A 16,576-nucleotide genomic window follows, 5' to 3' on the forward strand; every position below is an offset into this window, starting at 1 on the left:
AAAGTCAAAGAGAGAACAGAAGAAATGGAGGGCAGGATAGGATAGAGTAAAATATAGTCAGTCTTACATAACATGACTATTATGGAAGTCATTTGCAAAACTACACATATATAGCCTATACTGGATTGCTTGCCTTCTCAGTGGGGATGGGTGGGGAGGGAGAAAGGAAGAGAAGTTGGAACTCAAAGTTTTAGGAACAACTGTTGAGTATTGTTCCGGCATACAACTGGGAAATAAGACATACAGGTAATGGGGTGTAGAAATTTATCTTGCCCTACAGACAAAAGAGAAGATGGGGATAAGGGAAGGGAGAGATGTTAGAAGGGGATGTAGATTTGTGGTAGGGGTAATGAAAATGCTTCATGTTTTCAGGTGGGGGGATGGGGAGAAAATTTGGAACTCAATATTTTGTGGAAATGAATGTTGAAAACTTAAAATAAATTTTTTTTTTTACAAAAAACCTTCAAATGTGAGGGATCTATTTTTCCCTTAAAAGCAAAAAAGTTCTTGAAGTGTGACCCCCCCCAAAATAAAAGAGGTTAGTGTGTTCCAGGAGGGGTCACCATGACTCCTCTAAATGCATCCAATTGCCCCCTTCTCCCCCACAATGAACTTGAACGTGAATAAATTTTAATTCCCGTGTATCTGTCTATGGGGTGAAGAATCCTTGGGGACAGAGGCATCTCCTCTCCTGGCTGCTTGTGGTCTTTCCTACTTGAAGGAGAACAAAAATGACATCACTCTGTTGAGGTCAAGGTACAGTATGTCCACCTGTGGCTCAACTGACCAGAACAAGCTAGGAAGGTTCTGCCACAGGTCAGGGCCAAACAGTTCATACGACCAACTCCAGCTTCTAGAGGGAGTTAAAGTTTGCAAAGTCCTTCCCTAGAAACAACATTCTACTTTCCCATTTTTAAAGCATTTGTCTGATAAGAAGTTTCAGGGTTGGACAACCAAATAATAAGAGGCTGTACTGAATTGTGTGAAGTTGTGTTACTGGAAGATTTTACCAGAATTCTCTAGGAACTTTCTACAAGTGATGTGGAACCAGGGAAACAAAGCCCTTTTCAGAGCTGCCCTAACTATGAGACATCTTCCAGAATGCCCAACAGATCGTTGTTGGCACCAGAGGGCTGCAGGAGGCATCTGGGATTCAGCACATGCTGATTAAATGGAAATTGGGAGTGGGCTCCTAGGATATAAGGGCACTCGGTCTTAGTTAATACTGAAGATCAATATGATTTTCCCTTGGCTTTTTGTTTCATGAAGTTTGTCTTTATGTCGAAATTCTCTCGATTGCCGTGGTGACAAGTAAATCAACCTTCTCAAAATTACTATGTCCTCTAAATCTGTAAGCTGACTTAGTTAATTCTGATTATTAATTTATGAAAATCCTTATGGATTAAACTTATAGATAAATGATTCAGGGGAGGAGTAAGTTTTCCATTCCAACATCAATCAAAAGGGGTAATAATGAACTCTGGGAGCTACACTGACTCTGTCTTGGAATTCAATTCTGCAGCTAGCTCAGTTCCTTTTCTATTCAACTATGTGTCTCGTCCAAATTTGTTTTGGGATAGAACTTTTTTTTTCAATTGTGCAAATTGAAAGTCTTTTTGTATTGTCCGAATCTTGACCTGTAGGTTTGGGAAGTGAGACCACCTTTCCCTGCTGCTTAGACTAAGGACCCACATTATGCTGACCAGAACCGTGTCCAGGTCCAAAGACTGATGTAAGGAACTTTCCCACAATCCTACATTTCAAGCAACCTAAATGTCTTATCTGAAAACTGTCCCTGTACTGATCAATCAGTGAGTGTTTCCACATTCCACTGGTTATATAAAAACACTTGCGGGGAGAGACACCTCTCTTTTTATGAATTCAGAAAATTACACCTATTGACTCTTTGTCTCCCAATTTGGAAAGGTCCAAATCTTTCCTCCAATTAGAAGTCAGGTTACATAATATTGTATTGTTTCCTTTTCATTAATTGACCTCATTTGATGAGTGTTTTTCATGTATAAAATTTCTCTCTCCCTGTATTTGGAGTGCAGCCCTAAGGTGAGGAAGAGACCTGATCCTGGTTTGTTGGACAGTTGCCCAGCATTGCTAAAGACATCGATAAGCTGGGAAGACCCAGCCTTTGTCTCCTCAGTCATTTAATCATTCACCCCTAACAAGTGGGGAGCAGGTGGTACAAGGATAGTTGTCTCATTTTTATAGAGGAGGAAACTGAGATTCAGACTGGAGATATGACTTGCTCTTGGGTCACACAGCTGACAGTTCAGGGGCTGGGGAATGGGGTGGTGTCAGAACTGTGGGGGAGACGAAACGGCTGCAATCAGACTCAGAATGTGAGGCTCTTGGGGTTGTTGGAGGGCTTGGGAGGAGGGGAGTTGTGTCTGTTCTGCCCTGCTCCCTGCTGGGAGCTGCCTCTGCCTGGAGATCATGGGATTTTTCTCCAGCTTTTCCAAGATTTATGGAGTTCTTATCTTACACTTGAGAAAGATTGTGGAAGAAGGAATAGTTAGGGATGGTGGCTAGGGTATCTGAGCCTTGACTAGTTTGTGTCATTGAACCCCTTGGCCAGTCTGATGAAGCCCTTCTGAGAAAATGTGATGTTTTTAGAAAAATACTACAAGGAAATAGAATATTTCAGTTAAAGTTCAGTGACAATACAGCTGTAATTTCTCTTTTTCTCTCCAGACTCCTTGTAATCTATCCATGGACCTTGGGGAGACATGTGAAGCCCAGGTTAAGAAGCCCTATCTTAAAGGGTGACCTCAGGCATTGAACACTTAGGTGACTTGGGAGGTGAGATTTGAACCCAGGTCTCCTTGACTTTGAGGGAGTGGATCTCTATCCACTATGATGCCTTATTTTCAGTTCTATTGAGACTCCAATTTACAGATGAGGAAACTGAGGGTCAGAGAATTAAAGTGACACCGCTTTTGGGTCCTAGTCTTCAGGTCCCCCTCCTGAAAGGAACAAGAGGCAGGGATGAAAGAGAAGGCAAGGTGGCAAAAGAAGATCCATTCTTTTTATTCTGGGAGCTCATGCCCCCTCATCCCCTCCATCAACCATCCTCCAATTTCGTTTAATGGAATCACAGGGTCCTGAACCCTAGGACCTTGCACATTTCTTTCATTGGTCTCAGTGTGTCAGGGGAGGGGTCTGTGGGTGTCCAAGGGAGGGTATGCCACAGGATTCCTGGGGTCCCTATTCTGGGACCTAGTGGAAAACCTCTGTCCTTGGGTTCAATCCTGTCTCAGTTCTTCAGGCCCAAGGGATCCCAGGGCCTCAGTTTCCTCACTTGTTAAGAAACCACTTGCTTTCTTAAATTTCTCCATGCTTTGCTATTCTCTGATTAGGATTTCCCCCTTCAGATGGACTCTTTTCAGGCCAAAGGGCTGACTCTCACCTAGACCAGGCTATGGTTTTCCCGCTAAAATATGGCCCCCAACCCCTTCCCGCCATCACCATACTCTTGTTCATTCTGAAACAATGTTTCCATTAGCTTCCCAAAAATATCTCTATCACTTACCCCAACGTCATCCCTTAAGGCACACTTTTTGTTGTTTGGATGTGGGGAAAAGGCTAGAAAAGGATGGAGCTTGAGGTGGTGGGAAGGAGGTCAAACGACGGATTAATTAGCTGACCTTCCCAGAAAGACTTCAAGAATTCTGCCGGCCCCTCCCCTGACATGCGGCCCCTAGCCTTCCGTACTCCAGCTGGGAGAAAGTTCGAAGGGCGGGACTGGGGGGTTGCTCAGGACTCAGGAAACCCTGGAGCCCGACCACCTGAAGGATCTGCCGCGTCCCTGATTTACCATCTCTGTGTGGTCTTTCGAAGTCATCCTTCGGGGTCCTAGCGCAACCAGGAGAGCCGCAGGAGCATTTCTCACAGCCCGTTATGCCCTAAATGAATGCGCCAAGGTATGGGCTGCGGGTGTACTCATCCAAGTTGCAGGCTGCGGGTCCAAGGGTGGGGGATCCGGTGGGGTCGGTGCTTGGACAGGATCTCGGACACTCGAGAAGGCAGGACTCCCGAGCGGGTGGGGATGCTCTACCCTTCCCTTGTGTATGGGCTGAGGTGCCTTTATCTTCTCCCTCTCCATCCCCCCATTTTAACTTTCTCCCCGCCACGACCTTGAAGCTATCGGCTATCCGTGATAAATCCAGAGAGATCCCGGGGAGAGGGGAGGAAGGGGGAAACGGTATTTAGCATGTGTTAGTTTGTTAGTTAGTTAGAATTAGTTAAGCATGGTTGTGAGAGGCTACATTTACCTAGTGGGGGCAGGCAGGGATTGAATGTGGGGGAATCCCCTTCCTTGAATTGAGAAGGAAGGGAAAGGGACAACGTGGGCAGAGACGAATCTTCTGCCAGAGAATCAGACTCTAGGATGCCTGACTGTCTTACGAAGTTAACTCCAAGCCAGTCTGATTGTCCAAGAAAAGTACAGGCTTGAGGAGACTCCACTGGAAAAGGTGGAGGCTGAAGATGGCCAGCTGGGTAGGGCAGGAGGCAAGAGTCCTCAGGTCCTTCCAAATTCTAGTCTTGTCCCCTTTTAAAACAAGACCTAATTAACCTCACAAATACACTTCTTTCCTCTTCTCTAGGAAACCAGCTCATAAGATTTCCATTCCCCTCCCAGACACCCCCATCATTTCTCCACTGATTTAGAATAGGAAGGAGTTCACATGTGTGCTGCCCTAGTTCCCTCATCCTTCTTCCAATGGGATGAGGGATAGGCTAAGTTCCTTGACCTTGTGGTTGCAGCCAAGGACACCCTTGATTCCCCATTCTTTATGAACCTCCCCCTCCCTTACCAACTCCCTTTCTCCTGGGCATGGGTGCCTCCTGCCCTACGCTGGAACCAACTTGGCTCTGGGCAATGGGGAAAGCTGTTTCTGATAACTTTTCTGGAGAGGAATTCCTTCCATGCTTAGTGAGATGAGGGCAGTTCTTAGTGAATGAGGAGGAGGGCAGAACAATGGTTGGGGAGTGTGGGGAAGGCAAGGTAAGGCTTACCTAGCTACCAGGGAGTTTTCCCACCGAGTATAGTCCATCTCTCACTCTAGGGTAGAACCAGGTTCCTCCTTTCCCCCTTCATCACTGACCAAGGACCAAGATATTTATGATACCAGCCAAAGATGGTGCATCAGTAGCCAGTGTGACACAGAGAACATGGGACTGGGACCAAAGAAAAACCTGGATTCCACTTCAGATTTTGTTGCTCAATTGTGTGACGTGGGACAGATTCCTTCTTGCTTCTTGGTGCCTCAGTTTCTGAATCTGGAAAGAGAGGATTGAATTGAATCCATCATCTAGACTAGTTCTTCATTTCACAGATGGAGAAACTGAATCCCAAAGACATAAAAGGACTTCTCCCAGGTCACAAAGCTAAGACTAAATCCCTCTTGAGCACTAACTAGCCTGGGGAAAGTCTGCTTTCCTCAAACCTCCCTTCAGCTCATGGTCTCTTCAGGAAATTTGTCTGGAAGAGTTGAACCTCCAACCTGGAGTGAGTATAAAAGTAAAGGCATATATAGATGGATTAATGCTACCATGCAAGTGAGAGATGGGGAGGATGGGACAAAATGTAACCCTGGGGGAGAGCTGATTCCTTTACATCCCTACTTGCCCTTGACCCTTCATTAGAAGCACCTAGCTGCTTTTGCCTCAGCCTCAGATGACAAGGGCAGGACGCAGCATCAGGAAAAATGTCCTAACAGGAGCTCCCCAGCATTTGGAATGGACAGTTTGGATAGGCAGTGAGCTCCCTGTCTCTGGAGGTAGTCACATATATATCTTGGTCACTTCTTAAACAGGATGGGCATTGGAGAGATAAGGCAGAAGAGAGGCCATGGTGCTTCAGGTCAGGATCAGATGAGAGTCCCTTTGGGGATCTTCTCCCCTGGCACTCCCTGATTGGGGGTTTCCAAGGCTCTGGGACCCCTGGCTATGATGGAGATATGTTCTTGATTCCCAGATTTAGAATTAACCTGAGCAAGGATGAACTTGGCATTGACCTACATGTCAATCCTCACTGCAGCTCTCTATGAGATTATAATATGATCATCTGCAATGGCAGGGCAAAAGGCCATTGGGGCATAGAACAAAGGGAGACCAACTTCTACTTTGTCTCAGGGACCAAGGTAGTGGTAAGACCAGAGAATGGGAGCATAAAATATTAGAGCTGGGAAAGACCCAAGAGATGATCCACCCCTCATATCTGAGAGGAATGTGCTGGAAGAAAACTCTGAAGGGGAAAAAAAGAAAAGCTAGTGGAGAAAGGGGTCAGTGGATTTCCAAAGTTCAATGGCAATGGTCAATTGCCTTGACTTAAAAAAAATAGACTTCATATCAATTTGTGGTAACTTCAGCGCTGAAAATCTGGCCTTCCAATCAATCCATCTTTAGATAATTTCTGACTCATAGATGTCTCTTTTTACTAATAAAAGTGTGGATAGTGATAACAGCTGACATTTTCTGTGTTAATCTGGTCTGGGAGATAGAGGGCTGGGTTTGGAGTTGGGAAGGATGACTTGGAGTGACCCTGAAAACGTCCCTTCACCTCAATGATCTGACTCTGTAGGACAGAGACTCTCCACCTTGAGTCCTTAGGTAACTTTCAGATGGGGAAAAATGCCATTTTATTCTCACTAACTGGATTCCTAGTATTACTCTGAATTATTTTATATATATTTATGTATGTTATATATTTATAACATTATTCTGCTTGATACCATATTGCTTGTGTTGTATTTGGATAAGGGAAGGGTTAGGGGGAGGGAGAGAATTTGGAACCCACAACTAAAAAAAAAGAATGCAAAAATAAATAAAAATGAAACCTTCACAAAATGAAAACACTCAACATTAACACCACCTTATTCTGAGAAGGTGTCTGTCAGCTTGCCCAATTTTTCTGGAGTCCAAGTCATAAGAAAAAAAGCTTACGAACATTTAGAGGTTCTAGAGGAGAGGGAGGGGTGAGAGGGAGAAAAAATTTGGAACTCAAAATCATATAAAAGTGAATGGTGAAAACGATCTTTACATGTAATTGGAAAAAGTAAAATACTATCAAGTGGAAAAAATAAAATTAAAAAGGGGAAAATGGGCATCCTAATCAAACTCCCTTAATATGGTTGTCCTGAGGACCAATTATTACTCTGATATATAGGTTTTTAAGGTTTGCAAAGCCCTTCACAAATATTATCTCATTTGAAATCAGGGAGATAGGGGCTATTATTACAGCCATTTTGTGGAAAGACAAAGCTGAGGCAAGCAGAAGTTAAAAAACTTGTCCAGGGTCAGAAAGCTAGTTAAGTATTTGAAGCACTCTTTTCCTAACTCCAAATCCAGTGCAATGTGCACTATGTCGCCACCTAGCGGCTATGGATAAGTAGAACCTTTGTACAATCTTCTGTACCTCTGCTGTTCACTGGGTGTCATCGTCAAGGGAAGGATCTGGGGTGCTGTGAAGGAAGGGAGTGGCAGGAACCCAAAAGGGTTCCCTGGTGCAGTCAGAGAATGGGACCCAGGCTAGGGGCTTCCCTTAGACACCTACAGATCTTTCCCCTGACAAACAGAGTTACAAGGTCAGAGGTAATAACATGACTTTTGGAGGAACTTGCGCCTGCCTCCCTCCAGTCTCATGAAGCACATGGGACAGAGAGTGATTTCTGACAACAGGCTGGAAAGAAAAACAACAGTTTCTCTATCTTCTGGCCTCATGGAAGGAGCACTGGACTAGGGGTCAGATGACCTGGGTATAAGTATTTGTTCCTCCTTACTGTCCAAGTGACCCTGGGGCCTCAGTTTCCCCATTGGTTAAGAAATTAGATTCTTTCTTAGGTCCCTCCAAGCTATAATGTCTCTGAATACCATTTCCCCCTTCACATGGACTCTTTGGAGACTAAGGGACTGACTCTCACCCACACCTTAGCTTTTCCCTCAGCTGTCCCCAGTCCCTTCCTCCAATATCAGATTCTAGTTCCACTTCATTCTAAAACTGGTTTTACATTGACCCCACCAATCTCTCTAATACTTGCTGCAACCCCATCCCCCAAAGGACATATTTGGGGGTTTGGGTGTGCACTAAAAGACTAGAAGAGAATGGAGCTTCAGGTGAAGCTGTGTGGCCAAGGGATTGTCTCCCCCTACACTGACTGCCCCTCCTAGAAAGACTTCCAAAACTCTACCTGCCCCACCCCTGAAACACGCCCCCTCCTCTTTTGTGCTCAGGATTGGGGGAAAGTGACAAAGGGAGGGCTGGAGGAGGTGGAGACTGAGGAAGCCCAGAGGATGACCATCTATTCAAAGAGTCTGCCACTTCCTTGAGTTACCATCTCAGAGCTGGAGTTGGACTTTCAATCCTTCAGAAATCCAGCACAACCAGGAGAATCGTAGGAGTATTTCTCACCATCAGTCATGGCCAAAGTAAGTGTGCCAGGGTCTCCTTGTTCAGAGTAGACAGGCTGCTGGTCCAGAACTAGGGGATCCTCTAGGATCAGTCCTCAGAAACAATCAGGGAGACTCGAGACAGTGTGTTGGAGATAGGGAGGGAATGTTCTAACAGCTCCCCCTTTGTGGGTTGGGGCTCCTTTATCTCCTCTAACCATTCCCCCCTACCTCCCCAGGCTTTGTAAGGGTGAACCCTCCATATCTCCCCCTTGCAAATTATCTTTGATTAGCTAGTAAGTCCAGAGAAATCCCAGGGACAGGTGAGCAAGGAGGAAATGGGAATTGACATAGATTAAGGTTAGGGTGTCCCGTGGCTTAGAGGGACTTCAACTGCATGAGGGTGGGAGGCGGGTAGGATGTGGAGGAATCCCCTTCCTTGAATAGGCAAGGAAGGGAAAGGGGCAAGGTGGCGTGGAGACCAAGAAATGAATCTTCTTCCAGAGCATCAAACTTTCTGAAATGAATAACTGATTTGCAGGCAAAGTTAACTCCAATCCAGCCTCATGGTACAGAAAGAGTCCAGGCTAAGGAGGCTCCATTGAAAAGGGAGGAAGCTAGAAAGGAAAAAGGAAGAGATGGCAGAAAGGGAGGGGCAGGGGGCAAGTGATTCCTTAAGTTCTTCCTTATTCTAGCCACCTCTCCCACCTTTAAAAATAATACCTAATTGATCTCACAAATACACTACTTTCCTTTTCTCTAGGAAACCAGCTCCTAAGATTCCCTTCTCCCTGCCCTCCAATTACTTCTCCTTTGATTAAGAACAGGAAGAGACCACATATATGTGGTGGCCTGGTTCCCTTACCCTTTTACCCCAGGGAAGGAGAAGCAAAGTTCCTTTACCTAAGTGTTTCAGCCAAGGTCACCCTTGATTCCCCATTCTTTCTGAACCACTCCCTCCCTTGCCAACTCCCCTTCTCTTGGGCATGACTGACTTCTGCCTCAGATTGGGACCAAGACCTGGCTCTGGAGAAGGAAGAAGCTCATCCTGAAAACTTTCCTGGGGAGGCTTTTTTGCCTCATTAAATGAGATGAAGGCGGATCTGGGGGAATGAAGAAGGTGGGACAATGACTGTAGGTATTCTGAAGGCAAGGTAGGGCTTAGCTAGTTGCCAGAGAATTTCCTATTGAGTACAGTCTATTTCCTGCCCTTGGGGTAGCACCACTGTCCTCCATTCCCCCTTCATTTTTGCCTAATTGTCAGAATGTAAGTGATGCCAGAAAAAGATGGTGCTGTGGTAGCCAGTGAGAAAGATAGAACATAGCCCTGGGACCCAGGAAATACTTGGATTCCACTTCAGATTCTGCTGCTCACTTGGGTGACCCGGAACAAATCCTTTCTTGCTTCTTGGAGCTCCAGTTTCTAGTCTGGATCAGTCATCTAGGCTAGCTACTCATTTAAAAGATAGGCAATCTGATATGAAGAGGTTTCCCCAAGATCACAGAACTGGAACTGACTCCCACTTCAGCACTAACTAGCCTAGAGTAGAGTCTACTTTCCTGGATCCTTCCTGGAACATGACCACCTGGAAGCTCTAGGTGCTCCCAGCTCTAAACTACTCCTAACTTTCCTCTCCTTGGTCTCTTCAGCCATTGTTTGCGACTAGCCTGAACCTGAAACCCAATTCAGTCATAAGAGTAGTGTTAGACCCATTACCTCAAGCCAACAGGTAAGTGGAACATGGGATGGATGGATGAGACACAATTTTACCATGGGTGAATCCTGTACACATCTGCTTGCACTTGACCATTGGTTAGAAGCACCCAGCTGGTTTTCTCTCAATCCCAGATGACAGGGCTCAGCATGACAGAGAGCTATCAAATAAGAGTTACCTAGTGCCTGGAATGCACAGTTTGGACAGGTAGTGAGCTCCTTGTCCTGGAGGTAACAAAATGTGTACAATGGCCACCAGTTGGACAGGATGAGAATAGGAGGGGTACTGCAGAAGAGAACCCATGGTGCTTCAGGGATGCATTGGGTGACAGCCTCTTTGAGGTCTTCTAGTTCAGGCATTCTCTGAGTGGGGTTTTCCAAGGTTCTGGGATCCATGGCAGTGATGGAGATGTGTTCTCAATTCCCAGATTTACAATTGATTTGGGAGTTGGTGGCCCTGACATTGCCCTGCACTTCAACCCACGCTTCAGCTACTATGATTACAACACCATAGTCTGTGCCACCTACGTTGATGGCAGTTTCGGGAATGGATTTAAGGAGAGACACTTCCCATTTCAGAGGGGGAAAAGGACACAGGTAAGACCCCAGAATCAGAGCATGGAATATCAGAACTGGGGATGGGGAACCCAAGATCTGATCTCTTCATATTTGAAAGAAGAGTCCTGGAAGCAAACACTGATGGGGAAAAGATGAAAAACTAGAGGAGAAAGAAGTCAATGGGTTTCCAAAGGTTAGAGGCAAGAAGTCCAGCATGCCTTGAACTGAAGAAAGGGACGGAGTTGGGCTGGGCTGTCATCCCAATAGGATAACAGAAGACTTTGGATTGTTTTATGAGAGGTAATAGGACCCTAGATTTCGAGTTGGAAAAAAGCAATTAGTCTGATGCCTTCTTTTACAGAGTATGGCACTGAGGATCAGAATGGAGTAGTCACACAGGGTCTTACAGTAAATATCTTGAGGAAGTACTTGCACTCATGTTTTCTTTTCTCCACAGCCAGGCTTCTAGATCAGGCTCCTTCTGTCTTTTCCCATCCAGATTTTCATAGAATTTGAAGAGTCTTTATTTCGGATAACATTACCTGATGGTTACCAGTTCACTTACAGGAATTACAGTGGGGCAAAGGTTATCAACTACGTGGGAGTTCATGGTGACATGGTACTCAAAACATTGGCCTTCCAATGATCCCCCCAAATCAAGTCAGCTTCCTAGGACTCTCGACCCTTTGGTCTTTCCTGTTAGTAAATAAAAGTGTTGATGATGGTAACAGCTGACTTTTTTCTGGGTTACTCTAGTCTGGGCCAGAGATAGCCAGGTTTGGAATTGGGAAGAGTGGCTGAGTGACCCTGAACAATTCCCTTATTATCAATGATCCTTTGGTGACTCAATAGGACAGGTGTTCTCCATCTGGGCTCCGTGGGTAATTTTCAGATGGAAAAAATGTCATTTTTATTCTCATTAACTTCCAGTGTTCCTGATAAGACTGTGTGTTCTATTCATTTTAGACCATTATTCCACTTTACAACATATGACTTGATTTTTAAATCGAGAGGGGAGCAGTGATTGGTAGGGGAGAATTTGGAACTCTGAATTTAAAAAAAAAAGAATGTCAAAAAATATTGAAACAAAACTTTCACTAAATAAAAAACAATAACAAAAAGTCCACATCATTCTGACAAGGGGTTCATGGGCTTCCCCAGATTGTCAGGAGCCCAGGACATAACACAAAAAAAAAAAGGTGACAGGCCCTTAGAAGTCCTACACCAGGGTGGGAACTTAAGACCTGGCCTTTGACAGAATCCAAACTTGACAGAACAAATCACCTTAATACAGGCATTTGTCCTGCAAAACTTGGACTCAGTGAAAAGGCCACACTCAAGGACATAGAGGGCCACAGTTTCCCCAGTCCTGTCCCAGACAATCCCTGATTCTCAATACTGAAGGAATATCTCAGAGTTGTAACTGCAGGGGAATCTCTGCACATTAGTGAAGGGGGGAGACCAGTGCACAGACTGTGGACAAACCCACCTGCTGGAAAGATGCTGGATACAACCCAGGGAGGCACAGAGACATCTGGAGGCCAGATGGGAGAACAATGGAAAGATATTCACGATCTCTGGAGTCAGAGTTATTGGGTTTGAGCTTGACCTCTGATCCTCACTGCCTAGATGACCTTGGAGAAGTCCCTGGGCCTCAGTTTCCTCAGGGGAAAAACAAAGAACTTGATGTCCAGCATCCTTTCAGCTCTCTACATCTATGCTCCTAGAGGTCCAAGTCAATCCCCAGGCCTCAGTTTCCTTCCATGTAACATTTGGAAGTTGGTCCCTCCTGTGAGCCCTTGGTCTCTCCTCTCCTCTTCTGAAATATAATAAAACCCAGTATTTCTTCTCACCATGCAGGGAAGAAACCAAAAATCAGCTCTCAAACATTTGTAAGCATAACTCTTTCTGGCTCAGCTCCCAATTCAAAGGCTTTTCATTACCCCAGAATGAGCTCACAGGCAATGCACAAAGGATAGTGTATGTCCACTGACACAGAGGCCCAGGTCTCCACAGTGCATGCCAAGAGATGGGCTTACCATTTCTGGGTCTGGCCCTGTTCCTACAGCTGGTTGGCTGGAAGAGGCTCACTCACCACATCCACTCTGCCCACAGCAGAATCGGGGTGATCAGCCACTCTAGACCAGGCCCAGTGTCCATGAGAGGAATGAGGGGGAGCCCCCAGGCCTGGATAGAAAGAGCCTCTGGGTACCTGGAGATGCAAAGGTGAAAACCAGGTTCCTGGGAATTGGCTGTGTGGATGAGGGCAGGCCTTAGTCCCTCTCTGAGCCTGGTTTCTTGGTTCAGATAATGGCCAAAGGTCATGAGATTCACTTAGAGCACATGGACTCACCCTCCCTGAGCAGAGCCCAGCCCTGAGACAGAGAAGTCCTGGAGGGCCCTCACTACAAAGTGAGGCAGAACTTATAGTCTGGAGACTGAGGCCACCTGACCAGCTGCAGGGCAGCCAAGAGGATGATCTGTCATCTGGTTCCCATTTCTTCTTCCCTGGTCTCTTTAACACTGTTCTCAGGAGACGACCCCTTCCCCAGACCCCATATCCTTGTCCAGCTTAGATGTTTCACTCCCCAAACACCAGTCCCAACACAAAAGACACACACACACACACATACACACACACACACACACACAAACACATACACACAGATTCTCCGTCTTCTGGGATCAATAGGTCAGAACCTGCCTCCCAGGTCCCCAAGGGACCTAATTATCCCTTCTCCCTTTAGCCCCCCATTACCTCCTGCTTCTGTCTTCTGGTGCCATTTCCCTTCTGGCAGCATCCCCTCCCCATCACCCCTCTGATCAGCCTCTACTTCCCCTTTCTCTCAGCTCTGACTTGGCCAATGCTGCCTTAACTTCGTTTCTTTCTCCCCATTCTCTTTCCTCTAGATCCATCAGGAATGACTCTGGGGGCAAGGGATGCCTCAGTTTCCTTCTCTGTAAAAATGAGGATGTGTGATTAAATGACTCGTGAAACTCCTACCATCACTAAATAAATGATGTTCAGGGAATCTTTCTTAGAACATTTGGGATATTAATTCCCAACCCTCTTCTTCTGCCTGGTAGAAGGGATTCTCTTCTTAATACATACACACTGCACACACACACACACACACACACACACACACTCACACACACAAACACCCTTCCCTGGGTTGATCCTGGTGCCCAGTGTCCAACTGAGCCAATCAGCCTGGTTCAAAGTTCTGGAGCATCAAGTTTCAGTCATTAAGCTCTGTCTCCTGAGGAGACATCCTCAGGGATGAATCAGAAGCCTGGATTTCAGGTTCTAGTGGGTGAATGAGAGAAGGTACCCTGAACACCAACTGGAGGTGCCATTGGGCTCTGCCCAGATTTTAAGTGGAAAGAGGACCTGCTCTCCAAGGGCTGTGATGGACATGGGGGACCTTAATCTCTTTCCCTGGGACTCTTGATGTGCTTGTCCCCCTGCCCCAGGACTGGTGAATTCACTATGTTATGTATTAAGATGTTAGTATGGGGGTGGAGCCAAAATGGCTGAGTAAAAAGACACACATACACTAGCTCTTCCCCCACAGCCCATAAAATACCTGTAAAGAAAAACTCTCAACAAATTCTAGAGCAGTGGAAGCCATGGAACACAGAGTGGAGGAGATTTTTCAGCCCAGGGTTCCCTGAGAGGCCAACAGGAAAGGTCTGTCACACAGGATGAAGAGCAGAGTCCAGCCCAGCCTTGGCCAGCATGGCACCTGGGACCAAACAGGCTTCAGGGACAGAATGCCCAGTGGCACTGCAGATCCCTCAACCTACAGGTACCAAAGGTCAGTGAGAGGCTTTATTTCAGCTAGCCTAAAAGGGAGCAGGTTGTCCCCATAGATCTGTCCTCAGGCTGGCAGCAGAGGCAGCAGCATGCAGGTACTGCCAAGGCAGGCAGCAGACCACATCCATTGTAGAAGGTCTCATTGTAAAGCCCCTGGGGGTATTGAGCATCTGATCCATACCTCAGGCCTGTGTGGTGGTCCTGCCTCCAAATAAAGCTCCTGGGGGAATTGGCCAGCTGGTCTGAATCTCAGCACCTAGTGCTGGCTTGGTGGAACTGGATACCAGGTGATTATGGAGAGGAAACTCTAGCACTCACAGATTCTGAGCACAAAAGTTTCTTGTTGCTCCCAGACCAGTGTACAGGCTTGATTGTACCACCTTGGAGGAACTGAGGTCTTACAGATCTCCAGAGTATACCCTACTCTTGAAAAAGAACCCCAAAGTCAGGTAACTGGTTGGGAACATGCCCAAAAAAGGGAGAAAAAAAATAGGAGTATAGAAGGTTACTTTCTTGGTGAACAGATATCTTCTCCCATCCTTTCAGATGAGGAAGAATGATGCTTACCATCAGGGAAAGACATAAAAGTCAAGGATTCTGTATCCTAAACATCCAAAATAAACATTCAATGGTTTCAGGCCATGGAAGAGCTCAAAAAGGATTTTGAAAGTAAAAGAGGTAGAGAAAAAATTCGGAAGAGAAATGAGAGAGATGCAAGAAAGTCATGAAAGGTGAGTCAACAACTTGCTAAAGGAGACCCCAAAAAATGCTGAAGAAAATAACACCTTTAAAAATAGGCTAACTCCATGGGCCAAAGAGATTCAAAAAGCCAATGAGGAGAAGAATGCTTTAAAATGCAAAATCAAACAAATGGAAAAGGAGGTTCAAAAGATCATTGAAGAAAATAGTTCTTTAAAAATTAGAATGGAACAGATGGAGGTTAATGACTTTATGAGAAACCAAGAAATCACAAAACAAAACCAAAAGAATGAAACAATGGAAGATAAGGTGAAATATCTCATTGGAAAAACAACTGACCTGAAAAATAGATCCAGGAGAGACAATTTAAAAATTATGGGACTGCCTGAAAGCCATGATGAAAGAAAGAGCCTACACATCAGCTTTCATGAAATTATCAAGGAAAACTGCCCTGATATTCTAGAACCAGAGGACACAGTAAATATTGAAAGAATCCACTGATCCTCCTGAAAGAGATCCAAAAGGAGAACTTTTGAACACTGTAGCCAAATTCCAGAGTTACCAGATCAAGGAGAAAATATTGCAAGCAGCTAGAAAGAAACAATTCAAGTATTGTGGAAATACAATCAGGATAACACAAGATCTAGCAGCTTCAACATTAAGGGATCGAAGGGCATGGAATATGATATTCCAGAAGTCAAAGGAACTAGGATTAAAACCAAGAATCACCTACCCAGTAAAATGGACTATAATACTTCAGGGGGAAAACGGTCTTTCAATGAAATAGAGGACTTTCAAGCATTCTTGATGAAAAAACCAGAGCTGAAAAGAAAATGTGACTTTCAAACACAAGAAACACGGGAAGTATGAAACGGTAACAGGAAAGAGAAATCATAAGGGACTTACTAAGGTTGAACTGTTTACATTCCTACATGGAAAGACAATATTTATAATTCTTGAAACGTTTTTCAGTATTTGTGAGGTTGGTGGAATTATACACACACACACACACACACACACACAGAACACAGGGTGGGTTAAATAGGAAGGGATCAAATCTAAAAAAAATAAAATTAAGGGGTGAGAGAGGAATGTATTGGGAGGAGAAAGGGAGAAATGGAATGGAGCAAATTATCTCTCATAAAAGAAGCAAGAAAAAGATTTTTTAATGGAGGTAAAAGCGGGGAGGTAAAAGGGAAAATGTGAAGCTTACTCTCATCACATTTGGCTCAACGAAGGAATAAAATGTACACTCATTTTGGTATGAAAACCTATCTTACAATACAGGAAGGGGGGGAGGAGGGGATCAGCAAAGTGGGGGGGGATGATGGAAGGGAGGGCAATGGGAGGAGGGAGCAATTAGAAGTCAACACTCTTGGGGA

The 16,576-nt window shown here is 45.3% G+C and overlaps 1 protein-coding gene across 3 annotated transcripts; it reads left to right on the forward strand.

Moving 5' to 3' along the window:
- Window positions 1–3,693: 3,693 nt before the first annotated feature.
- Window positions 3,694–16,455, forward strand: LOC140534696 (galectin-1-like). 3 transcript variants are annotated; one of them, XM_072656019.1, is made up of 5 exons: window positions 3,694–3,935; window positions 8,248–8,442; window positions 10,054–10,133; window positions 10,546–10,714; window positions 11,133–11,403. In XM_072656019.1, the coding sequence occupies exons 2-5, from the start codon at window positions 8,434–8,436 to the stop codon at window positions 11,142–11,144; spliced, it is 270 nt and encodes an 89-aa protein (XP_072512120.1). In that variant the 5' UTR covers window positions 3,694–3,935; window positions 8,248–8,433; the 3' UTR covers window positions 11,145–11,403. The 3 variants fall into 3 exon arrangements, 2 of the variants coding, with proteins under 2 accessions (XP_072512120.1, XP_072512119.1); XM_072656018.1 differs by having other exon boundaries at window positions 3,728–3,935; window positions 11,175–11,403; XR_011977431.1 differs by lacking the exons at window positions 3,694–3,935; window positions 11,133–11,403 and adding exons at window positions 13,586–14,496; window positions 15,042–16,455 and having other exon boundaries at window positions 8,325–8,442.
- The last annotated feature ends 121 nt before the right edge of the window (window positions 16,456–16,576 follow it).

This window comes from Notamacropus eugenii, chromosome 3 (assembly GCF_028372415.1).
Source record: "Notamacropus eugenii isolate mMacEug1 chromosome 3, mMacEug1.pri_v2, whole genome shotgun sequence".
NCBI lineage: Eukaryota > Metazoa > Chordata > Mammalia > Diprotodontia > Macropodidae > Notamacropus > Notamacropus eugenii.